General features: G+C 37.3%; 1 protein-coding gene across 8 annotated transcripts in view; it reads right to left on the bottom strand.

Annotated features, from left to right (window-relative positions):
• Positions 1-26,554, bottom strand: part of Prkd1 (protein kinase D1) — a 314,640-nt gene extending 288,086 nt beyond the window's left edge. For 2 of the 8 annotated variants that reach the window (XM_004864045.3, XM_004864046.3), the window contains exon 1: positions 26,035-26,553. In XM_004864045.3, coding sequence (XP_004864102.1) covers positions 26,035-26,295 — 261 coding nt within the window. In that variant the 5' untranslated portion in view covers positions 26,296-26,553. Of the gene's footprint in view, positions 1-21,711; positions 21,751-26,034 lie in introns of those variants that run through there. The other 6 variants (XM_087197068.1, XM_013065311.3, XM_013065310.3 and 3 more) reach the window with 5 other exon arrangements.
• Positions 26,555-27,373: the final 819 nt, after the last annotated feature.

Below are 27,373 nucleotides of genomic sequence, written 5' to 3' on the forward strand. Positions count from 1 at the left end.
GCGGAGCAAAAATATAACATATATTTAGTACAGAGAGCTAAAATCAAAGAAGAGAAAATAAAATGCATTAGGGGAAAACTAAAAAAATTTCAGAAATATAAATATATATAAATATACATATACATATAGCAATGGGTGACAGATATATATATATAAATATATATATTTACCTGTCACATATTGTGCAATAAATCACTGTACATAAAATAATTTTTTTAAATATGCATAATTTAAAATCAACTAAAAAGTTGAAGTCTAAGAAATACAAAACAGTAATTGAGATAAAAAGTAAAAAAATTCAGGTAAACTAAAGTTAAACATTGGCAACAAAGAATTGTTACATATTTTAAACCTGTAATCACACTGAATGATTTGCAGTCAAACTAGTGACTATTACCCATTATAAAGTTTCTCATTGGAGGTCCTTCCTTAATGCTCCCTGATAGCCCATCTAAATTTCTCAAATTCACTTCACAGGTAAGTGGGAAGCAAAAAAATGGCAAAGGGATTTGTACCTAACACTATCTGAGTCTGCGTTGTTTTCTAATTTTTCTTTTCCACAGACATTATTCTTTCCTCTGAATCATCATCTCTCCTAACACTGTATTTTGCATGCCAGGCTTTTTATTATTTGCATAATTATGTTCTTAAAATCTATAGGTAAATTAGGCTGAGATTTGTCAAGTCAAACATTGAAATGTCTTTCGTATTATTTCAACTCAGTATGCAATAACAACCACAAAAGACTCCTTCTGTTCCAAAGACACAAATCAATTCAACAAATATTTATTCAGGCCCTACCATAAAATGTGTTCAGGAAGGAAGGCGTTCACTGCCTTTAAATCCTTGGCCAGACAAATGAGAGGAATACCAATTCCTCAGAAGAAACCCAGATCTCAGAGTTTTGTGTTTGCTGTTTCCTAGAAAAACAGTCCAACATTTTCCCCCAGGAATTTCTTATCTCTCCAAATATTTTCAATTCACTTTTAAAAGTTTAATAATATTTATGGATCAAAGGTAGAAATGAGGACTTCCTTGAAAGCAATTAAGAAAGGATTTAATCTGTATACATACTGATCACACAATTCTGTTTCTAGGAACATAGCCAGAAAATACTGGATAAATAATCCAATCAATCCTTCAATTTCTAGGTACTGTCCTATATAGCTAGGCTTTAACAGTGAAAAAGAAAGCAAATTCCCTGGCTGCTCTGGTGTTTATACTCTCAAGTTATTTATCTTATTTTATTAATCCAATGAAGAGGAGCCAGAGGCATTAAGTGTAAAGTAAAATTTTCACAATCAAAACATATTTCAAATTACTAAAACAAACTCTACAGTATTTAATAGGAAAGGCAATTGCTTCCTTTGCAAAACAAAGGACTCTAGGGGAAAAGATAAGACGTATCAAAGATGCATTCAAACTTATACCTCTAAAATCTTTAGTTTTTTGTACTTCGGGTTTCTAAAAACTACTATGTAGTAGTAAACTGAACAAGAATAAAATAGAGTGTGATTTTATTTTTGAGTAATTTTTATGGAATTTTCTTACACATTTATAGGACTTTTTAAAATTCAAAGTGAATTGCGACACAAAAAGAAAATATTAAGCCTCTTCTTATGAAAGAAAAGCAGGAAAATTCCAAGTGTAAGACCGTATTTTTAAAGTTTATTATTTGTTCATTATTCAAAGTAATCTTAATAATATTAAAAAACAATATCAAAAGAAACTCAAATGAAGATATTGTATATGTAAGTGGGAAAAGTGCATATGCATAAGAACATTTTAAAGAAAATCAACAATAAAAGGAATCCTATATTTCCAATAGAAGACAGATTAAATGTTATTATGATAAATCCATGTACCAATTCTGTCAGGAAATCAGAAAGTGGTATGTGGAGGTTTATTTTTTCTTTTTTTTACAGAATAAGATGTCAAGTTAGAAAAAATGATCTTGAAAGTCGGGACTAGATGGTGAGACAAAGCCTTGAGAAGCTACCAATATTCAATCACATATCTTAAGAATTATGTAACCTTCAGAAGAAGAAAGAATATTTAAAAAGCACTTAATCTAGGCAGAAAAGAGCTAAACAGCTAGAGAAATTCAAAATTTAATCAACTGATCAACTGAGGTAGGCATCTGAGACTTGTGGGCACAAAAATGTAAGCTATGAATTGAATCCAGGGATGTAGGACACATGATTCTCTCCTTTCCTGAAGGGATGGAATTACTAACGGAAATAGGGTTTCATGGAACTGATCCACACTTTCGACAAGAAGCCAATCTTTGTCCCAGTTAAAAGCACTGCAAACTTAACCAGGCCAAGAAGACAACTACAAAATTTATGATGAGAAGGGAGCTCCACAATTGTGTGTGATCACGTAAGTCATGTAGGAAAAATATATTTCAAAATAAAATCTGAAATTAAATGTAGAAAATGTTAAAACAACAATAATCATGACATTAATACTTTTTTTGACATTAATACTTTTGCGCATACTATATACCATAATTAAATAACTTTCTCTTGTGTATACAGTATCAGAATACTGAAGAGCTTAAACTTCATATTTTTAAGTTTAATTTATTAGGTATATAAGAATTACATAAAAGCATGTAAAAGTTTATCAAGCAGGTAACTGAAATATATAAAGGAAATCAAATATAATTTGGAAATCCAACTAAATACTTTTGAAAGCACTGAAATAATCGAGTTTGTAAAGGACACCATAATTCTTCAAAAGCTTTCATGTGTGATTGTGAAAATGTTTCAGATTGTTTTTAAGTATCTTTAGTTGTACTATAAAGATTAACAAGAGTAAAACTTGTAACTTTAAAAACTTGAGTATTAAATTCTAAAACCAAAATAAATTTCTGAAGTCTTCTCTTCACACAAAAACTACCCCCCAAGCCCAAGAACACTGTACATTTTAGATTTAAAAACTGACAATGAAAGACAAAGTATCAAGTGAAAAAGGTAAATGGAAGGATGTGCATGTTATCATGAGCACATTTATTTATGGAAAAAAATTGGGTAGACATTTACCAAAATGTGAACTGTGTTTACCTCTAAGTGGCATGAGCCATTTGGGAGTTGATGTAAATCTCCCACCTTTCTGCAGTGAATGTGGTGTATCTGTTCCCTACTGTTGCTATAACAACTTACTACAGACTCAGTGACTTTTAAAAACATAAAGTTGTTCTCTTACAGTTCTGGAGATCAGAAGACCAAAATCAGGTTCCGGGCCAAGGTAAAGGTGTGGTTCCTTCTGCAGATGCTATAGAGGAGAAAGCTTTTCCTTTCCTTTTCAGCTTCTACCTTCACTTGATTTCTTGGGCTCATTTTCCCTTTCTGGAATCACTCTAACCTCTTGTGTCATCTTCTCCTTCTGTAGCTCTAACTTCTCCTGTTTTTTGTTTTTTTGTTTTTTTCTCAAAAGGACCATAGCATTCTTCGTCTCATAAGTCAACAACAGGGAATCTGATCCCTCTCATTCTTCCCACTTCCTACTTTTCTGTCTCACCTGTCTTACCTTCGAGAAGACTGTTCACTTTAAAGGACTTACGTGATTGGACAGGGCACACCAAAACAATTCAGGATAAGTTCCTGTTCTCACAGCCTTTACTCTACAAGATCCCTCTTGATCAAGCTAAGGCCCACAGGTTCCAAAGGTGAGGATGTAGACATCTTTAAAGTTCATCATTCCACTTGCCATTTATTGTAATTTTCAAAATAAAAGAAAAATAATTAAAGTACAAAAACTACACCATGTGGGAAAAACTCTAAACAAAGATTATTGCACAAAATTAAGTTCCGTTTGAAGTGGCTTTACACTATTGGCTTCCATTATTTTTCAAGAGCCAGAACTATCTAATAGTATGATTTCAAAACCTATAACCTTAATAGTATTTCAACTGTATGTTCACCAATAGAAAACCACATACTTGCTTCATCTAGGCTATGCCTGTGAACATCTGAAGAAAATATGAAGTATAAAAGATCCGATGTCACTTTGTTTCCCAGTGAACCACTTTTTGACAAGCAACTGGTTCTCTGCCAGGTGACCTTGACCCAGAAACTTAATTGTTGCTTCCATTTTATAGATAAAAGAACTGAGGCTCACATGTAGCCTATATGCTGTTATTTGAGAACAGTGCAATTTGCAAAATTTTATCTCCCTTCTTTGCCTACTTATTTTTAAATAAAAAGTAGATTTCTTATTTCTCAAGGGCTTTCACGAACAGTTTCTTCATTTTTGCTAACCATGATCTACTGTCTCCAAAAGACACAATATCATAAGTGAAACTACTATAAATAATGTTATCCTTCTGCATCTGACTCAGTATACTTTCCCTTGTGATAATTGCCAATGGTGCTGAAACTTCACAGCAGATCTTTCTGTTTACCTGCTTTAATTGATACAGGCTCTATGAATTAACAGGTAAGCAAAGGATTTTCTGTATGATATAAATCTTGCACATTATCTTGATCTACCCTAATCGGTTGGAGAAGAACTAAAATCACTTTAGATACTATGTTCAAAGTGAAATTTCAGCAGTTTATGAAAAACTTATAAATAACTTTTCATCTTTAAGTTATATAGAAACTTTTGTCAAAAAGAATAATATTCTACCCAAATCAGGTCTTTATGTATTTTCATTTTAGCTTAATTATTTAGAAAAAATGCCTCAAAATGACACATTTGACATATATAATTTGATGACACTTTCTAAGAAATAAATTATGTACATTTTGCTTTTATGTACAAGGATTTGGGGTTAAAGGTTATAAACTCTCTGCCCTGAGTAAAAGTTTTCTGTTTTTAAATTAAAATTTCAGTTTTTATCAGTGAACACACAATTTAAAAGAATTCCTAAACAATAGACATCAACCAGAATTTTCATGAGTGAAATAGGAATGCGATCACTATTTAACTTACGTTATTAGATTAACTCCTCTCTATTAGTATATCCTCACTGTATAGTCATCTTTATTCTCTATTATTTTTGAAAGAAAATGAACAATAATAGATCATGCAAAATTTGGTCTTTTATTCTTTGACAGTCTATGCAAGCTATCACATTTATGTAAATATTCCAAAAATCTATAACCTAGGTAACTAGAGCCCACTGCCCATTTGTAGATGAAATTAGCATCTATCATAGAGATGGGCTCAGAGTCTTTCTGTTGTTTTCTGAAACTAATCAATTATTTCTCAGCAGTTAGAATTCAGTAAAGAAAAGCCACCCATGAGAGATCCACCCTACTACTCATAGATACAACAACTGATGCTCTGTGTTCTATTATTTAAAGATGGGTTTTCTCAAAATAATGATTGCAAGGTGCAGTACTAGCAGGCATCTATCAAATTCAGATATCTAGTACAGCTGAAAAGTTCGGCTGCTTTCTGTTAGCATGGAACTACCGGTGAGTTATGTCAAAAGAAAATTCTCTATGTAATTTGTTCATCATATTAAAGCTTCAAAAGTTCCAACTATATCAAAGAAAGGCAGCATTTCAGGAACCTTTCCAGCCCACTAGGAATAATGACTTTACTATATGTGGCACAGTAGTCTCTCAGGGCAGGAACCTTTAGAATTGAATCGAATTAAGAATGTACCTTAGGTCAAATCATGTCTATCTGAAATATACAACTATATTTTTGCAAAGCCCGTGATAGTACAATTAGTCTACAAGGGAAGTATTGACCTTAGCGCTGCACACAGACAATGAAAGGCAATTCACAATTCAGGCTGACAAGCACTACTAAAGAAGTGGAAAGAAATCTCCTGCCTGGCTTGTGATAATTTTGCATGAGTGGAACTACATTCACCTTAGGGTGTGTTCACTCACAAATGACAAATAAACAAGCAAACATATAAAATTTATAAAAAAGAGTATGCATGTTTGCAAAACATGACCCTTAAGCAAATGGGCAACTCAAATACAACTTCTCAAATGAAAGCAAGTACTGAAAGGCACTTTACTTAAGGACTCTTCATTATTTTCTCAGAATTTACTCAGAATCAGTGTACTATTCAAGAATAATTCATTGATTTACAGGTAGCAAAGATTCTTTATATCCACTAGTTTTGAGCCATAATGATCAGTACATAGCCTAAACACATTCTCTTCTTCCAAAACACTTATGTCCCTACATCTCAATAGAAAGAACTGTTTTGAAACAACAGCCAATTTTATCACATAAGGTAATAAACTTCTTGAGAGACAAATGATATTTGAAAATTTAAAGATGGGTAAGGTTTAGCTAACCCCACAATTTTTTGTTACCCGAGTATAATGCCAGAAAAATCCAAATCAACGCTGCTACCTAAACTATTTCTTATTTTTTAAAAATACTACTAACAATTAGATGCTTCATAGATTACATGACTCCTCAAGATTGAGGAGTGTCTAAAACAGGAAATAATGTTTCTCCAATGCACTAAATAGCTCTAGTGAAAGACCATTTCTAATGTTCATTAGCTATCAAAAGTGCAAGGGGAAAGGGCCGGGGATGTAGCTCAGCGGCGCCGCACCTGACTGGCAATTGCAAGGTCCTGAGTTCAATCCCCCGTAGCAAAAAAAAACATGTGAGGGAGGTTTTCTTCCCATTCATAAGGGAATGCTAGTGGTAGTGGCATACAAAATGACTAGGATTCTACCCAACCACTAATCAGGAGGTAAATTCCAGATGAGGGAAGCCTTCTGGACTAAGGAGTAATTTAAATTAACGTGTAGTAAACCTCGGCCAATATAAAACTTAGCAAACTGCCCCTCCCCCCCAGACAACCTGCTAATTCCAAACTCTGGACAAAACTATGGCCATTCCAGCAGGAATAAAGTATTGGGGGAAGGGAGGTTGCTTTTCACTTAGCAGATGCGTAATCCAGGGTAAATGATTTAACCTCTTTGACCTTTAGTGTTTTCATTCTTAACATGGAGATGAGATGACTGAAGCAAAGGGGCACTGTGAGCGTCAGAAATGACATATGAAAAGCCTACACTAAAGACTGGCACATGGTCGATGTCAGGAAGTTATTGTTCTTAGAGGCTCCCCTCTGCTGGCCACTGCATCATAAGAGACAGACAACTGAAGCTCCTCTGGTACTCATGGAATTTTCCAGAGGCAGCTCAGGAAACTTGCTGACCATGACCCAGTGCTCCTGGAACAAGTTCTTCCTCTCACAGGCAGGTCATCATGAAGTTGCTTCTTCAAAGTTCTCTCTTGAGACACTCATAAAACTTCCATTTGTTAACAAGACCTCCTCAATCTCTCCTCACCACTGCTGCTTGTGAGTTCTTTAGTGGACTCCTGCTGACTCAATCCACAGAAAGGCTTTGCTGTCACAGCCCTTTTCTGCCCTCAGGTGCCACTAGTCTTAAAATCCCACAGGCTTTGCCTACGTGAGCCTGTTCAGGTCTTTTCATCACCACTGATTCAAAGTCATCAATGAAGCGGAACTGAACACCATTCCTAGACGGTAAGAAAGCTGCAGCTATTAGCCTCAGACTACTGTTCCTGGTCAAGTGTTTTTTACCTCTAGGGTTACTGTCATTGAGGGTCTAAGTAGACTGAACAATCTCTAATTATAATCCTGTTGTTTACGCATGCTCTTAGTTGCAGTTTCCTGTGTCAGGGATACAAGCCACACCATTTGTTAAGGTTTAGATTGAGAATGGCCCCTTAAAGCCTCACGCATTCAGAGGCAGGGTTTTATGACAGTGACTGAAACATGTGAGTGCTATATATTCACTGGTGATTTCTCACACTGGTGAGTTCAGTGGCTGGTGTGCTGCTGTGGGTGGGGTCTGGTCAGAAGAGGCAGGTCACCGGGGTGTGACCTGAGAGAGTCTATCTCCCTCTCCAGCACATCCCTTCTCTCTCTCCTTTCTGGCTGCCATGAGGTGAGCTGCTTTCCTCTGCCCAGACTCTTCCAACATGCTGTTTCATTGCTTAGCAAACAAAGACTTAAACTTTTAAAACTATGAACCAAAATAAGCCTCCACCCCTTTAAATTACAGGTGTGGAGTATTTTGTCCCAGTACCAAGGACAGTGACTCATAACACCTTTAAAGAATGCTAAGTGCTAAGAATACCAGCTTTACAAGACAGAAACCATATGGAGGACTCTGAATGGACAGGAGACCTCACCTTTCTCTTGTTGGAGTTTTTAAAATAAATTTTATTTTATCCCATTCCCCCCTTCCAGCCCCCTCTTCTATGTACAAAACCTTTGTTTCCATTTTTTCCTTCTATTTTCACTTTGTTCTTGTCCCTTCGTTCTTTTCTCCCTCCCTCATCCTTTGTTCCCCTTCCCATTTGAACATTTTGTTCCCATTTTCCAACATCCATTATACATTTCAGTCCTTATTTCCACAGTTTCTCACACCAGAGAAACAATACAGAGTTTAAACATGTGTGTCCAATTTATTTCACTTAAGAGTAAGGTCTCAAGGTCCATCCATTTAGCTATAAATGTCTGAAGCTCATCTTTCTTTATGCCAGAGTAATACTCCATGGTATAAAAAATACATACATCTTCTTTATCCACTAATCAGTTGATGGGCATTTGGGCTGTTTCCCAGATTTAGTTATTGCAAACTGTGCTCATAAACATAAGTGTGCATATATGGCTATGGTATGATGCTTTTAATTCTTTCAAGAAGATACCAAGAGGTGTAGCTGGGTCAAATGAAACCTCTAGTTTTAGTTTTTGAGAAATGTCCACACTGATTTCCACAGAGGTTGCACCAGTCTACACCCCCATCAACAGTGAAGAAGGGTTCCTTTTTCCCCATGGCAGCTCCAGCATTTGTTATTAGCTGATTTCTTGATTGCAGCCATTGTTTCTGTAGTGAAATGGAATCTCAGCTTTGTTTTAATTTGCATTTCACAAATGACCAGTGATGTTGAACATTTTTTCACATATTTATTTACTATTTTTAATTCTGAATCTGAGAAGTGTCTTTTCATTTCAGATTACCATTTTTGGATTGGGTCTTTAAATTTGGAGGGTCCGACTTTTTTGAGTTCTTTATATAGTCTACATAATAGTCCTTTATCTGATGAATAGCTCCTGAAAAGAAATTTTCCCATGCTGTGGGTTGTCTCTTCACTCTGTTAGTTTTTCCTGATGAGCAAAAGCTTTTTAGTAAGATGAGGATCCAGTTGTTGATTCTTCGTAGTATTTCCCACATGGTCCGGATTTTGTTCATGAAGTCTTGGCCTACTCCTATGTCCTCAAGCTTTCTACCTATTCTTTCTTCCAGTAGATTTAGTGTTTCTGTTTTAATATTTAGATCTTTGATCCATTTTGATTTTAGGTTAGTGAATGGTGAAAGATATGGGTCTAGTTTCAATCTTTGGCATGTGGAAAGCCAGTTTTTACAAAATCATTTATTAAAGAGTTTATCTTTCTTCCAATGAAGGTTTTTGGCTCCTTTGTCAAAGGTAAGGTGGGTGAGTATGTCTAGAGTAGTTTCTGCATATTCTAGTCTGTTCCATTGATTCTCAGATCTGTTCTTTTGCCAGTACCATGCTGTTTTATCACAGTAGGTTTGTAGTATAATTTAAAGTCAGGGATTGTGATACCCTCTGCCTTGCCTTTGTTGCCCAGAATTGTCTTTGCTATTCTAGGTCTCTTCTGGTTCCAAATGAATTTTAGGATTTTTTTTTTCTAATTCTTGAGATATGCTGTTGGGATTTTGATTGGGCTTGCACTGAATCTGTATAACAATTTTGGAAGTATGGCCATTTTCACTATGTTGGTTCTTCCTATCCATGAACAAGGGATATCGTTCCATTTTGTGATATCCTCTTCAATCTCCTTTTTCAGAGTACTATAGTTTTCAATGTAGAGGTCTTTTACTTCCTTCATTGATTGATTCTCAAGTATTTCTCTTTTTTTGGATATTATTGTGAAAGGGATTGTTTCTCTAATTTCTCTCTCCATGAGTCTGTTATCCATGTACAGGAAGGCTACTGGTTTTTGAGTGTTGACTTTGTATCCAGCTATGCCACTGAATTTGGTTGTCAAATCTAAAAGTCTTTTGGTGGAGTTTTTGGTGTGTTCTATGTAGAGTATCATGTCATCTGCAAATAATGATAATTTAACTTCTTCCTTTCCTTTTATTAACATAATCCTTTCCTTTCCTTATTCCTTTTACTTCTTTCTCTCGTCTAATTGCTCTGGCTAATGTTTCCAGAACTATACTGAACAAGAGTGGTGACAGTGGGCATCATTATCTTGTTCCTGATTTTAGAGTGAAAGGTTGAAGGTTTTGTCCATTTAGTATGATGTTGGCTGTTGGTTTGTCATAGATGGCTTTTATCAGATTGAGATAAAGACCATCTATACCAATTTTCTGTAGGGTTTTTTATCATGAATATGTGTTGAATCTTGTCAAATGCTTTTTCTGCATTTATTCAGAGAATCACATAGTTTTTTTTTTCCTTGGCTCTGTTAATCCAGTGTATTACATTTATTGATTTGCGTATGTTGATCCATTTCTGCATCCCTGGTTTGAAGCCAACTTGGTTATGGTGTATAAGCTTCTTGATGATTTGCTGCATTCTGTTTGCCAGTATCTTATTGAGGATTTTTGCATCTATGTTCATTAGAGGGATTGGTCTGTAATTCTCCTTTTTGGTTGGATCCTTCTCTGGTTTTGGAATCAGGGTAATGCTTGCTTCCAGGAATGAATATGGGACTATTGCTTCTCTTGATGGATAAGCTCCTGTCCCACCCCCAATAGTCTCTTTTCTGCAGCAGAGAATTCATTCTTGGGCGTCTCCAAATTCCTCCTAGTCCCTAGGTCATATTTTCTGAAGCCATTAGGGGATATACCTCCCTGAATCCTATGGTAAAACTCTGCACAGGATAAAAGCCACTTTAAAGTATAAGAATTCTCTGATCTCACTCAAGATTTCCATACCAGACATTGAGCCTAACAACATTTCTCTATAATTTGAGGACCTTAAAGAAAGGTGAGGAAATGCTGACATTTAATTGATAAAAATGGTTGAGAAATAATGCCTTGAATAAATATTTGACTAGTAATAGATGGCCTAATTCAATCAAAATCTCTGGAAGTTAATTCAAGCACCTGCAATAGGCTAGTCTCTCTCTGGCTATAGACACCCATTCACAACAGAGGTAAGTTTCATAATAAACCACTAGTTATTATACCATTAATATGACTGATTTAGATATCCTAGTTTTGATATTTTTAGTACGTCCAACACTCACAGTTGGAAAATCTTTATTAACACTTTAAACTAATGAATTAATCTTTATTAATGATTAATGGAAAATGTTTTAAGATTGAAATTTACACTGATGTAACTGTAGTGAATATATCTCAAGCAAAATATACTTAAAGTCAACTTATAAAAGAATTCATGAAAAACTATCCTTTACTCCTACATGGATTTCATACTTGAATAAATTACTATTTCATTTGATGTATAAATATTTTTTGTGATATATCATGTCAAATCAATCTTTGGTTATATTCATATTCTTTATATTCCATTGTCCATGAAAAGGCAGATAGACTCAGATCTTTATTTAAATGTTTTCTGTTTTAATTGAGTCTTGAGCATCTATTATTTCTGTGATTACATTTTATTTACTGAAGCAAGCTTCAATTTTCAAGTTACAACATTTCATACATTGGCAAGTTCCTCTAATACCTGCTTTAAAAAACAAATAGTAAAGCAAACTAAAACAAAACACAAGAGCTTTAAAAAAAAAACTATGTCATCAACTGAAGAGTATGATTATAGCAATTTTAAATACTACAGTTGGCCACCATACGCACACCCCAGAGGGTCATAAAGGACATTGTTCTGAGCTTAAGAAGATAGAGTGGAAGTGAACAACAGAAAGAGGGACTTTCTGAGGCCCCTTGATGAAAATTAAAGTCCACCAGAAAAGTGAAGAAAATCTCTACAATAAAGGCACACTAGACCACGTTAGTTGGGGGAGCAGTGGTGTGAACCAGAGCAGCGTGGCTGCAAGCAGATCCCAGCCAGGGCTCTGCCCTAATCCCAGAGACTGGGACACACTGGCTCAAACCAAGGGCCTGCCTGGAAAAGAGCTGCACAGGAACACAAGCAACAGCCAGAGGTTCATCCCAATATCATGAGTAAGTGCGTGAGACCCTAGCCAGAAGCTTGCTCACAGAACAGGAACTGGGGTGCGCAGCCCCCAGCCTAAGACCCACCCAGACAACAGCTACATAGGGGCCCTAGCCAGTGGCACACCTAGATATCATCCCAAGTGTGCACAGGCCTCAAGCAAAAAACTGCCCAGGCAACAGGTCAGCTCAGGGTTCCAGAAGGCCACCTTTCTGAACCCAGGAATGAGTGTACTGGTGAGCAGCAGAGAAAAGGCAGGTCTGTGGCTTGCTGAGAATTGAAGACCACTGGGTGAGCAAAAAGGTACTTCAACAAAGGCACAGCAGGCTGCATCTGCTGAAATGAGAAGACACATAAGCCTCAAAACTAGACTTCCAGATCACCTAAGGCAACCCCAAAGGAAAACCAGATGGAACAATCTGATACTCAACCACCTGGACGTCTTGAACTGCTGATGAAAGAGGATCTGGACAAAATGAAATCAGAAATAATTTCTCAGATAACAGCACAGATTGTGCCCATAATGCAAGACATGATTAATAAATCTAAAGAAGACACAGATAAAAAAAATAGTGGAGCTGAGGAACATGATGGAATCCAACACAGGAAACAAATGGAATCCATGAAACAAATGCAAACAGATTTCCAGGAGATTAAAAACTCCATTGAAATTCTACACAGCAGAATGAGCCAATGTGAGGACAGAATTTCAGATATAGAAGATAAGATTGCAATTAGTGACCAGGAAAAGAAAAATTTCTTTAAAATAGTAAGGGACCATGAGAAATCAATCCAGCAGCTGCTAGATGATGCAAAGAAGAATAACATAAGACTGATTAGAGTCAATGAAGAAACAGGAGAGAATGCAGATGACATGAAAAAAAAAACTGTTCACAGAAGTGATGGCAGAAAACTTCCCAAGCAGGGGAAAAGAACTTGACATACAGATAAAGGAGGTATATAAGACTCCAACTAGCTTTGATAAAAAAAAATCTACACATAGGCATATAATAGTTAAGATTCCAGAGACCCAACAGAACAAAATTCTACAAGCAGTTGGAGAAAAGAAACAAATCATGTACAAAGGAAAGCCTATCAGAATCACAGGAGACTTCCCAATGCAAACCCTCAAGGCAAGAAGAGCTTGGAGTGATGTATTTCAAGCCCTAAAGGAAAACAGCCTCCAACCCAGACTGATGTACCCTGAAAAACTATCTTTCAAAATTGATGAAGAAATAGGATACTTTCATAACAAAGAGCACCTTAGAAACTTCATGAATACCAAACCAGCACTCCACAAACTTTTAGACAATATCCTAGGAAAAGACAACAAGGATCAAGACCCCAGGAAGCCCAGAAGAATGAATCCATCAGGAACGACATCAAATTAAATGTAAAGGGCAAGAATCCAACAAAAAGAAAAAGTCATGATAATGATAAGTCAAAATATGTATCACTTGTAATTATCAATGTTAATGGTCTCAATTCACCAATCAAAAGAAATAGACTGCCAGAATGGGTCCAGAAGCAAGATCCAACAATATGCTGCATACAAGAAACACACTTAAATTAAAAAGAAACTCACAGACTGAAAGTTACAGGGTGGAAAACAATACTCCATGCGACAGGAACCTGAAATAAAGCAGGAGTAGCTGTCCTCTTTGCAGATCAAGTGGATTTCAAAACAAAATCTGAAACACTTCTGGTCCCAAGAATTTCAGGTAAGGGACAATCAACCTGTATGTACAAATGTGTGAACATGTGTTTTCATTTCTCTTAAATAAAAACTTAAGAACAGAACTATTGGTTCTTAACAGTAATACAAGAAATTTCTATACTGTTTTCCAAAATGGTTTTATCATTTTACATTCACATAAGCAGTATTAGAAAGTTTTAACTGGTTCACACCTAAACTGACATTTGTTCTTTTAAAACCTTTAACTTAATCAACCCAATGAGTGTATAATATAATCTTGTTATTGTACTGATTAGTATTTTTCTGATTCTAATGTTGCACACCTTTCCTTATGCTGTACTGACTATTTATCATCTTCTTGTATCTACTATTTAATTGGGTTGTCTATTAATGAGCTGTAAGAGTTCTTTATATATTCTGGTCATAGGTTATATCTATTATAAATAAGTTCTGGTTAAGGATTACTTTTCATTTTCTTAACGATGTCTTTTAAAGTTCTAAATTTTGATGGAATCTCATTTCCAATTTTTTTTCTTTTATACATCATGTTTTTTGTATTCTAGGAAATTCTTGCCTACCCTAAATTCATGAACATTTTCCCTTATTCTTTCTTCTTAAAGTTTTATAGTTTTAGCCTTTCATATTTAGGTTCATAGATCCTTTCAAGTTATTTTTATGTATGGAAATAAAGGTTTGAGGTTAATTTTTTTACATATAGATACCAGTTGTTCTAGTACCATTTGTTGAAAACATTATCTTTTCCTCTGCTCTTGAGTTTAGTTTATGTTCTATAAAATGTTAATGTTAAATTATCTTTCAAAAATCAGTGGACCATATATGTGTGGCTCTATTTCTAGTTTCTCTGTTTTATTCCATTGATCTATATGTCTTTCCTTACGCCAACATTGCCTTAATTACTGTAGCTTTAGAAGAAGTCTTAAATTTAGGTAGTAAATGTCTTCCAACACTTTTTTACTTTTCCAGGTTCTTTTACTCCTACATAACTTTTGAATTTCAACATCCAATTCTTCACTTATAGCAAGTATACATAGATCTGAATTTATATATATATATATATATATATATATATATATATATATATATATATCGTGTTTTCTAATCCTGCTAAATTCAAATACAAGTTCTAGGAGCTCCTAGAGATTTCTTAGTATTATCTCTGTAGGTGATCATTTCATCTACATATAAAGATTTTACTTCTACCTTGCCAATCCTATGCTATTTGTTTATTTTTATTGCCAGACTATTTCGGTTTGGGCCTATGATTCAAAGTTGAATTGACAGATGAAGAGTAGACATATCTGCCCTTGTTCCCCACCTTAGGGAGAAAGCATTGTATCTTTTCCATTCGTATAAGGTGTTTCTGCTGGAAGTATGGAGTATATGTCTTTAATCTGTTGAGAAGGTTCTGTTCTACTTCTAGTCTCCTGATAGCTTTTACCATGAACAGCTGTAGAATTTAGTTCAATACTTTTTCTCCAACTACTGAGAGGATCATATGGTTTTTTCCTTTCCTCTGTTAAAATGATGACTTTTGGGGGTGGATCTTCCAATGCTGAACCAACACTGCCATCCCTATAATAAAACCACTCTCTAAATACTGCCAGATTGGACTTCTAATGATTTGTTTTGTTAAACAAATTTTCATTTATGTTCATACTTTTCTCTTCTATTATCTTTATCCAGTTTTAGTATTGGCACAGTGTTGATTTCCTAAAATGAGGGAAGACATGTTCCTTCTTTTTTCTGCTTTAAATGTTTGAGATAATTTATCAGTTAAAATGTATATGAGCCTGTTGTTGTCATATAGGTAGGTTTGCAAGCTAGGAATATACTCTCTTTAATAGGTGCTATTCAAATTTTATATTTCTTCCAGAGTCAGTTTCATTAAGTTGTCTTCCAAGGTACTTCACAGAAGTTGTCAAATTTATTTCAAAAAAGATTTTTGTAATATGCTTTCTATATCCTTTTAAATTCTATAAAATCTGTGGTAATGTCCTCTAAATCTTGATATTGTAATTTTAAAAGTATGTATAATTGATATTGTGTAATAGGAAGAAAAGGTCTAAAGGAGTAGGGGAAGTGGGAGGGGTAGGGGAAAGGAAAGAAGGGAAAAGAAAAAATATGAGAAAAGGAAAAAAATGGAAACAAAGTCTTTGTAAATAGGGAAGGGTGGAGGGGGTGAAGGGAGAGGAGGGGAATGGGGAAAAAATAAGAACTAAGGTATGTCATGTGAAGGTACAAGATCCCAATGATCAATGTAACTGTATTTTATACCTAAAATGTAGCAATAAACTTAATGGAAAAATAAATAAATACTGCAGTTACTTTATAAAGTTAAAAAATGAACTTTTGAGAAAGAAATAGGGTATTATTAAGCTCTAAAAAATGTTAAAGGATTTGTAATCACATTTTTTTCATCCCCTTTGAGGGAAGTGCAAATAGCCTTTAGAGGGAGAGTCTGTCCCCAATTCATGGAGTGGAAGACTGAGGCTTAGACAGAGAAGAACTTCAAATAACAAGGGAATGGAAAGCCAAGAATGAAAATTAGGCTGGCCTCCATCCAAAAGCACGCAGTTTTAAGACTTTTACATGAACTAGTTCTATCACTGTATATTTTGAACAACAATGAGTTATTTTCTATATTTTGAAGACTGACAGAGAAAAATAAAGCGAGAGAATAATGGAACAATAAGCCAAGTCACAATGGTTACAAATTATAGTCAACTATCTAATGGGTCATCCCAGTGAAGAAGGATTCGATGAGAACCTATTATCAGCAACATATAAGGAACTCACACAAGTCAACAGCCAGAAAACAAGCAACTTTATTTTTTTTAAATGGGCAATGGACCTGAATAAATATTTCTCAAAAAAAGACATGCAAAGGACCAGCTAATGAATGAAAAATGTTCCACATCATTAATCATTAGGGAAATGCAAATTAAAACTACACTGCAGTTATTACCTCATACTATTAGAATAGCTATTATCAAAAAGCAAACGATAACAAGTGTTACGGAAAATGGAGTTAAAAAAGAACGCTTGTACACTCTTGATGGGAATGTAAATTAGGATGGCCACTAAGGAAAATGGCATAGCAATAATGAAAGAAATTAAAATAAAACTCCCATCTGATCAAGCAACCCCACTTCTAGGTATATATCCAAAGGAAATAAAATCAGTTATGACAAAAGAGATACTCTGAACTCATTTATTTCAGCATTATTCACAATAACCAAGATGAGGAATCAACATAAGAACTATCAGCCAATGAATAGAGTATGTGAGATACATACACTCAGTGGAACTATTCAGCCTTAAAAAAGAAGAAAATCCTATTATTTGCGACAATGTAGATGAACCTGGAGGATAAATGAAATAGGCTAGGCACAGAAAGATAAACAGTATGTAAGCTCACTTACATGTGAAATCTAGAAGCAGACAGTAGAATAATAGTGGTTTCTAGGAATGGAGGAGATTGGGTAGAAGTTAAGTCAAGGGAATAAAATTTACAGTAGATGAATAAGTTCTGAAGATATATTTTACAACATAGGGACAATAGTTAATAATTGCATACTGTATAAAAATTACTGAGTAGATCTTAAATGTTCTCACTACAAAAAATGATAAAGATATGAGGTAATAACTGTTGATTAACTTAATCAAATCATTTTGCAATACACACATACCAAAACATTCCATTTTACAGCATAATGTATATAGTTTTTATTGATCAGTTATGTTAGTTACTTCCACCTTACTCAGACAAAATATCCGACACCCACAAGTTGAAGGAGGAAAAGTTTATTTCAGCTCACAGCTTTGTAGAAGTTTCAGTTCACAGTTGTCTGGCCCCAAGGCACGGTGACACGGCAGAGGAGAAACAGATCATGACAGGAAAGGTAGGAAACAGCATGCAGTAAGGCTCTCTTTCTCTCTTATTCCATTCAGGCTACAAGCCTTTTGTTTGATGCTACCCACACCCAGGGTGGGATTTCCCATCATCCACACACAAAAATATGCTAAACCAATCAGTGACTAATCCAGTATCACATACTCTTAATCCATATTCTCACACTTATGACCCAGTCACCTCCCGAAAGCCTCACCTATGAGTGCAAGAGGCCTTTGGAGAACATCTAGATACAAGCAACAACATCATTATACCTTAATAAAGCTCAGAGATGGGCAGACTTTGTAGAATCACCTTGTACTGCAGTGTTAGAAAGGAAACTCAATGTAATTATTTTGAAAACTCAGAGTTATAAAAAAAACGTGAATATTATGGGAACAGCTTATATGTCTGTCAACAAATGAATAGATACAGTTAATGTGGCATGGAGTATTACTCTGCCATAAAGATAAACTTGAATCATGTATGGGAAAATGGATGCACCTTGAGACCATAATGTTAAGTGAAATAAATCAGACACACAAGCTTAAATATCACATTGTTTCTTATATGAGAAAATCAAATTATAAAAAAAGAATAAAATAAAAATAGATAATAGGAAGTAAGAAAATAGATCTTTCTCAAATGGGAAAAAAGGATCAAGAGACGGAAAGAGGGATGAGAGAGGGGAGGGAAAGGGGATTAAACAGGAATTAAGAGGTGATATGTTGGGCTAGGGATTTAGCTCAGTGGTTCCGGCGCCTGCCTTGCAAACACAAGGTCCCGAGATCCATCCCCCGTACCAAAACAAAACAAAACAAAAAAAAGATGTGTTATGTACAAGTACCAACTCCACACAAAGAATACAAACATTATGTACTCCAAACATGTAATAAAAAATAAATTCAAAAAGTCTAAAATCACTAATTTGGAATGATCCCAATGAAACCAAAAATGTGTACCACATATACAATTTGATTAGAAAGCTACTAAAGTATTTTCAGGTGGCACTATTAAGTAGCAATGCTCACTTGCTCACAAAAGCTAAAATCCTTGCTTAAATGAGCAATATGCACCCTATAATCTAATGTTCCATTTTTCTATCTTTTGCAATTTATCATTATACTCTATATTTCAACCTTTTAGCTTTGCCTTCAATTGTTACTCTCCCCATCTCTCTGATTGTACAAGAATATTACATGATATACTGTCAGTTCTTTCTCAAAATCTATCTAATATGCCAATTCATAGGCAGGGTTGATATGATATGATAGCAGACAAACTGAAAAATAAGTTCATGCTGATGGTAGATGTTTAAATCACTACAAGTAAGCAATCTCTACACTTTACATGATAAACTAAGCACTCAAATTAAGACTTCATACACTTAAGCAAGCTTCAGTGGTCTCGAGATTTAATATTTCATTTATATGTCACAGTCCTCCAACTATCTGAACCACAGATGGATATGGTATATGAAAAGTCATCTCTCCAGAAAAAGACAATGCCAGCTAAAAAAATATATGATATGCTTCTTTTGTTAAGAAGATAGTGCCCTACTCTATAAAGCCTTAGATTATCAACAGTTCATTACACACATGCATACTTTTTACTAGTATTTTCGTTATCATAGTCATACTTTTCAATAATATAGATATGAAAAAGTGACTGATGACAATTAATGCAAGAAGCATTTGGGAATTCTTGAAATTGTGCCTAAATACAAACAGTAAGTTCAACAAATTCCTCATCAATCAGTGCTTTAGTCAGAGTAGATGCCAATGCAACAGTGAAGGGTATTTTTTTTTCCTTTTCACCAAAATAAGCTGAAAAAAATTCCCTCATGATTACATGTTTAAAACTCTAAGCTTCATATTTGCCAACACTGTTAAACTGCTGTATCAACCGTGGCTTGTGCCAAATAAAACCTTTTGAAACTTTGGAAGAAACTTCTATACAGGAAATTGTAAATTTGGGTGGGCATAACTGTTTCTGAATATATGTATTTTTACAACAATTCTTGCCTTCACAACTACTTAAATTATGTGATTTTCCACAATGGCCAATGGAGGTCATATAATTAAAGACTTTGTATCTTCGTCTATTTTCCACATGAGACCAAAAGATCAAGAAACTGTGTTGTTGTCCTTTCTGCTGCCAAATAACTTCAAGTGATGCCATCATTAGTGGTTTTTAATGGTACAAAAATGATTGGCTGATGGCATTAAAGTAATCCCAGGAGAAATTTTCACATATTCTTACATAGGACAAAAATAATTTTGAATATATATGAGCAAAATAATCATTTTCTTTGTATCTAACCTCCATTAATACAAAGCAAGAAAATAAAACTGTTTCGTTCCAACATGCTCCAACATTAAGGAAAGACTAATGATACTGAAATCTCATTTTCAAAACTTCTCTAATTCTGGGGAAACTAAAAGATGAACACAATTTTTAAAAACATTCTGTATTTTTACCTCTCTTTTCACATTTGCACTCAGGCCTCACATTAGCCAACATGACTGTAAGCGGTCAGAGGTCAAAAGAAATTTACTTATTCCCAACATACACAAACAAAGCAACAAATATTAAGGGCATCATTGACTCCCATGGGGCTGCACTTTAGCCACTTTTAAACTAGTCTGAAGCTGGGTGTGGTGGTGCACACCGATGATCCTGGCTCTTGGGTTGCTGAGGCAGGCGGGAGGATCTCAGCAAGTTGGAGGCCAACCTCAGCTACATAGCAAGTTCAAGGCCAGTCTGCACTATATAGCAAAACACTGTCTCAAAAACAAAAACAAAAAAAGTCTGAATCCAGTCCTGCTATCTTGATCATTTTACTCATTTCTTGATATATATGTTTTACTCATACCAGTAATGTGTTTTTTATTCAGTAATGTAGCGTAAACAGACTAATCCTCAAGGAATTTTGCATGGTTGGGATTTGAGATGTTTCAAAAAATGTTACCTGGGCTGTACACCCATATTGCTAACATTATAATTTTATTTATATATTGAGATAAAAATACTATAATAAACACACATTTCTTTTGTTAGCAAGGCACTAACAAAATGAGCCTTAAACGATACCAATTATTTCACACATATTTCCCCGGCAGTATGAATAATCCTCCATGCATGTTATCATTAACACTTAAAGTAATCTTGGATAAATTCACACATTCATAGACTTACAAATTTCTGTACTGTTTAATAAAATCATCTGTGCATAAACTGGTAAAGACGTACATGCAATCAGCTCAAAATGAGTAATAAAAGTTGGAAAGATAAAGTCATAAATCTCCCTTAATAGTAGATCCTACATAGGAGATTGCAGATAGGAGATTAGTTAAGATTGAACAACAAAGTGCAGTCAAAGAGTACAGATTTATGGGGCAAGCATTTAAACTGTAGTAATAACTTTCCACTCGCCCCACCACCACCATACATTCATACATACATTCTGTAGTTTTGTCTTTCAAATCTCTCTCAATCTTGAATCTAATTGTCCCCGATAATTCATGTATTTGTCAAAACTGTCAATCAACCAACTCTTTAAACACCAAAGACTGTCAAGAAGGCTGAATACTTCTTCAGAGTTTCATAGGATATTCTCCTTGTAAAAACTGTTAAATGTATACACCTAAAGATAAGATTTGTTTGACTGTACTAACAGAAAAGTTAGAGTTTCTCTTTGAGATAGTGAAATATATAATGGGACCCCACATTTTACAGCCTACACAAAATATTAAACAACACTTCAGCATCTGGAGGCCATATATGGTTAATCAGACTATTAAAATATATTTTCAAAACACTTAGACACTTAGATAATATACTACACATATTACTCATATAATACATACACATGCTGAGCACCCCAAGTGCAAAAATCTTCAAAATCTGAAACCTTTTGGACACCAATATGATGTTATTTTAGAAAATTCCATACCTGATCTCATATGACTGATTGTAGTCACAAGCAGGCACACTAAAAATATACAAAATTATCTTTAGACTATTAATACAAGGTACATATAAAACAAATTGAATTGAATTGTGCATTTAGACTTGGGTCTCATCCCCAGGCTATCTCATTATGTATGTTCAAAAACTCCAAAATCCAAAAGAATCCAAATCCCAAAACATTTTTTTGTCCCAAGCATTTAGGATAAAGTATATTCAATCTGTATGGTACACTTATGTTTTGTATACTATAATATACAATACATATACTATATACATGATGCCATAATATAATCCTATTATGCTATTAAACCCAAAGAAAAATTTGTTTTAAATATACAGTTTTAATATTACTTAAGCACCACTTAATAAAATGACAAATTCTATACTTCATCATTAAATCAGAAATCAGCAGATGTACAATATGGCCAAATACAAAATTAGAATTAAAAATAGACACTTAAAACCGAAAGATCAACATTAGATTGAAAGGATTTTTGTGTTCTATAGATGTTGGGTTGGCCTACCTCGTTTTTTCCAGCTTCCTCAATCTATGTAGAAATAAGAGCATTGAAAATTAATAATAAGGGTTAAAATGACACTACAACTGTTAAGAAAACAATGTGCAATTAAGAAGATGAAGCAATTACAAGAAAAGTAACACGACTCAAATCCAGGCTCTAACCTTGACACTGTTTAAGTACTACACTGTCTTCTACTCAATCTCACTCTTCCATTTCTTTGGCCAAAAAGATGACTACGCAAAGTGAAACCATATACCAGGAGTTTTACAGATGTTATTAGTCAATTTACAAAAATTCAAGAAGAAAATATTGCTGGTCTTTTTAATAAGATAAAGCAAAAATCAAAGTTATATAATTACACCACACAACCCTAAATTAAAACTGCCTGTTTTTTTATAGAAAAAAATTGTGTGTGTGTGTGTGTGTGTGTGTGTGTGTGTGTGTGTGTAGATGGTATGCTGTAAAACAAACTAATTCACTCTTTAGGATGATGTTCCTTGCTTCAAAATAATTTCTTCTCAGTCTATATATTCAAGGTTCCTTTGCTGGCATAAAGTCACAGAATTTCAAAGTGAATTCAATCATTGTAATTTTTTTCACTCTCCTTAAAATAATAATCAGGCATAATAATTAACATAATTCACATATCTTTATAAACAACCAGGCTTTGATATTATATGCTTGTGAAATAAAGAAATAAGAATAATATAAATAAAACTTTGGATCAATACTTTCAAAAAAAGGATTAATAACATCTTATTATCATACATTGTTAGATACAAAAAAAGCAAGACTACATTTTCTCATTTAAACTAAAAGATGTAAAAAATCTTTACTTTTATAATTCAGTACTTATGGTACATTACTCTAAAATAAAAGTTTTTTGGTAAATTACCATCAAAGATTTTCAAGTACAGTTTTGTCTGCTACATAATTAAAGAAAAACTATAAATTCTAAATAACAATAATAATTTAAAGATGAGCTTCTCAGCATCTCCCTTACTCATTTCTGTACACTTCAGTTACTCATTGCTGAAATCAACAGAACTGGTAGCTAATACCTCCAAAGACTTAAGTTAGGATCATCTATGTTAATATTTAGGGAGCTCTTGAACAAATTGTATGGAAAACCTCTGATACATCTTAAAACAAATGGAGGACTCAGAAAAATCGAGAAAACTTTCTGCTGTAAAGCTCCACGTCTTGAGCCTACATGGTAAATTGTAAATGATTTCAAACTTGAAACATCCATTTTCCTCCCCCGCTTTCTCCCTCCTCCCTCTCCCTTCCTCTCCTTGTTTCCCTTCCTCCTCCTCCTCCTCCCCTCCCCTCCCCCTCCTCGCCTCATCTTCCTCACCCTTCCTCACAGATGATGTCTTCATAAGGCTCTTCAAGAAAACCTGAAAAGAAGACACAAAGACTTCCTCCCACCTCCTTAATGCTACACTAGCAGTCTTTGCCATTCCCACTGTCAAAAAGTAAAGAGATCCCTGATACCTTATGATGGACATCCAGCCCTCCTAATCTTGTTTTTGCCTAGGGTAATAATGCATGCTGAAACTGGTAAATGGAGATGGACAGATGGATGAATTGAAAAGATCTTCTGCCTATCCCACTATCCAGTATATAGTCTGCGAATACATAACTCAAACTGACATCTAAATATCTCACTCATAACCTTAAAAACAATCAAAGTAAGATCTGTACCTTGGCTATTCCAAGCAAACTTTTCAAACTTCTCTTTTAGAAACAGAGGAACGACTGAGATAAATACAAAAGGGAAAGATTTCCCTTATAAATCAGTCACCAAGACTGATAATTTTCCCTTTCTAGTATTTCTTCAGGTGTCTCCCCCAGAGCTTGGCTCCAGTTCTAACTAGCTCGGGACTGAACTCCAGCCTTCTTTCTGCCATAACATTTTTGCTATTCTAAAACATCCCCCACACATCAATAGGTCTTTCAAGATGGCCTTGGTATGCTATCTCTGTGAGAAGATTACTGAGGCTTCTAGTTATGAGTTTAATCACAAGGCCTTTCCATAACAACTTTCCCTGCACACCCTGCTCACTACCCCCAGCCTGCTGAGTCCCATAGATACTTGCTGGCCCTCTCCTATTACTTTCCAATCACTCTCCCCAGGGAGTCTCTCTCAGGAGCAACTGAAACAGCTAGAATCCACTCTCCATCCAAAGCCCCAACATGTGAACTCCATCCAGGATATGCGTGTTTTCAAGTCTGTCCATATTAATTTGACCTGATATGAACACTCTCTAACACTTCAAAACTGTCTTTAGAATTTAGGTAAGTTAAAATTTGACAGAATTGCATGTATCTTTTGAGAACTTTGTATGTTTAATGAGCATTGTTTTTAATTAACTAGTCTACAGACAGAAATTGGTGCAAGATATCATTTTTAAAGTAAGGCTTTCAAACCGAGTACCTAGGAGTCTGCCCTTGTTGACCCAAATAGACATTCCACAATATGAATGAGGAATCGGATATGACTTGTGCCAGCATTAGGCAAAACTGGCAAACTTTAAGAGAAGTTGCAAACAGTTGAAAGTTATATTAAAATAATTAGATAAAAATGCCTGGCACTTAGTCTGGTCTCCAGAACATTCACAACCTCCTAGATTAATGATTTTTCCCTGGGGCTGTTCCTAACATTCCTGTACTCAAGGGTCACAATTCACAGCCCTCAAGGTTTCACAAACCCAATTCCAAATAGTGTAAAGAAAAAACTGCATGACTATTCAACTGAGCTCTTTAAAGAGTGAGTACTAGCCAGTCTTCCAGGGCAGAAACTCAGCACCCTTCGCGACCTCTGACTCCTCCCCCAAAGGCACTGACTGGACTAAGACCATTGGCGCCACAGCCCCTCCCCTGGCACCTTATCACCCCAGTCTGTGCAACCCCTCTGGATGGCTACAGAGATAACCTGGAATGCAGAATTGCACTAATAGTGTTAAGAAGACTCAGGCCCTCCCGGGGTGGCCGACCCCACGATAATAAGCCTGTTCCAACCTGCTTTTGCTGTCCAGCGTTCCACAACCTCAGACTTGAGGGTACAGCCCTTAATCTAACTGTTCCTGGACATCACTCTGGACTTCAGTCTCGCACTCCCAGTGACCCGGGAATGAAAAAACAGGAAGGCCGTAACTTTCAGGTCTTATTGTTGGAAAATTTGTTTCCATCCTCACAAAGAGATGGTATTAAAAGATGGCAAGGACTTGAGATAACTGTGGTCTGGTCGGTTGTTTTCACAGCTGGCTGAGTCAATCATTCTTTTTTAAAAGCTTAATTGACAGGTGAGAAATTCCTGGTCCCTGGTCATTCCAGGAACTCCTCAGCATCAATCTAAGCTGGGACAGCGTGCTGAAGGAGAAGGGAGTGGTGCCGGCCTCGTCCCGGGGGAACTCCGGGGCAGAAACCAGGGCGCCGGCGCCAGGAATGCGTTGGTCTGGGGTCCGGAGGGAAGGGGCGGGGGCGGGGGGGCGGAGGTCGGGAAGCGTCAGGGATGAGGAGTGGCAGCGGAGAAGAGGGCAAGATGCCTGGGGATGGGAGGGAAGGGATGGAAATGGGTGAAGAGGGTGCAGGCGGGAGAGAAATACGGATGGGCGAGGGCAGTGAGCAACAGGAGTACGTGCCACAGGGCGAGGGAGACGGCGAGGCGTCCACCCGGGAGCGCCGGTCCGCGCGGCCGGAGCTGGAAAGTTGTTCAGCCTGGGGCGGGGGTGCAGCGCCCCCTGCGCTGCGCGGCCGCGAGGGCCGGGCGCCGGGCTTACCTTCTGGTCCACGATGGAGCAAGCCATCTCGCGGACGTGCGCCAGGCTGTAGTCGCCGGACGAGTCCTGAAGCAGGAGCACCGGCTCGCGGCTCAGGCCGATCTGCAGATGGAAGGAGACGCCCCCCGCCGGAGCCGCCCCGGGAGCCAGGAGAGGCGCGGGCCCCGGGCCGGACCCCGGCACCAGCGTGGCGGCGGCGGCGGCGACCGCGGCCACGGGCAGCAGCGGGCTGGGCGGGCGCAGCAGAGGAGGGGCGCTCATCGCTCGGGGGCGCGGGCCCGGGCGCGGGGCCGGCGGCCGAAAAGTTTTGCAGCCGCGGAGCCAGGCAGGAGCTTCTTTCTCCGAGAGCCGAGAAGGAAAATAAAAACTTTCCGGGAAAGTCCCCGCGCGGGGGCAGGGCGAAGGATGAGGCCGGGAGGGGACGGGAGGGGAGCGGGGAAAATGGCCGAGGCGGGAGGACCGCGCCGCCGGGAGCTCGGGGGAGGACCGAGCGCCCAGAGCAGCCGCGCGGCGCGCTTGAGGCCCGGGGCCGCGGGTCAGTGAGGGGCGGGGACGCCAGCTGGGGGCGGGCACTGCGGAGTCACCACCCGGCGGGCTCCCGAGCTGCAGGAGCCGTGGCCGCGGTGGCCTCGGGGTGCCCGGGCGCCGCCCCCGCCGCGGGACCGAGCCGCGGGGCTCAGAGCCGCCTGGGCCGGCGCGGCCTGCCTCTTCCCGCCGGGACCTGGTCTCCGCCGGCCCCGCTGCCCAGAAAGCGGCCAGACGGCCCTCCAGCGACCAGCTGCCCAGGGCTGCGAACTTCCAGTCCCTGGAGTCCCGGCCACTTCTTCCAAGCGCTCCAGGGCTACCTTCTTCTACAAGCGAGGTGACTTGATGCACCCAGGAACGCTGAGCCCCGTGGTTCCCTGTGGGGCTCACGGTCAGAGTGTCTGAGGGGGATTGCAAATAGCAAGTCGCCCAAACCCACTTGCGTAGCGGTTGTTGCCAAAAGAGGCCAGGGAGCCAGTCCAAGGAAGTGTGCTTAAACCTCTGTCTACCTTTTCCCCCTGGTCTCTCTGGCACACCATCACACCCAGCCCACCTGCTCCACCCGGCCCCAGACACACAACTGGCTGGATTCAGGAGATGGGTCCTCTGGAAAGAAAAGCAGTTGTGACTATAAGGGCAGGCAAGAGGAATGTCATAGGCAGCCTCTTCGCCTCTGCCTCACTCAGTGTCTGGAGCTTCTACTTCGGAACCTCAGAAACCTGCCTCTTTCCTCCTCTGTCAGTGGATAGGCCGCTCTCTAGGAGAGCTGCTCCCAGGGGCGCCCCAGCCTCCTGACCACCAATCACTGCCAAGA

The sequence above is a fragment of the Heterocephalus glaber genome, unplaced genomic scaffold (genome assembly GCF_053883595.1).
Source record: "Heterocephalus glaber isolate CG9 unplaced genomic scaffold, H.glaber_assembly_v1.0 deba00001662, whole genome shotgun sequence".
Lineage (NCBI taxonomy): Eukaryota > Metazoa > Chordata > Mammalia > Rodentia > Bathyergidae > Heterocephalus > Heterocephalus glaber.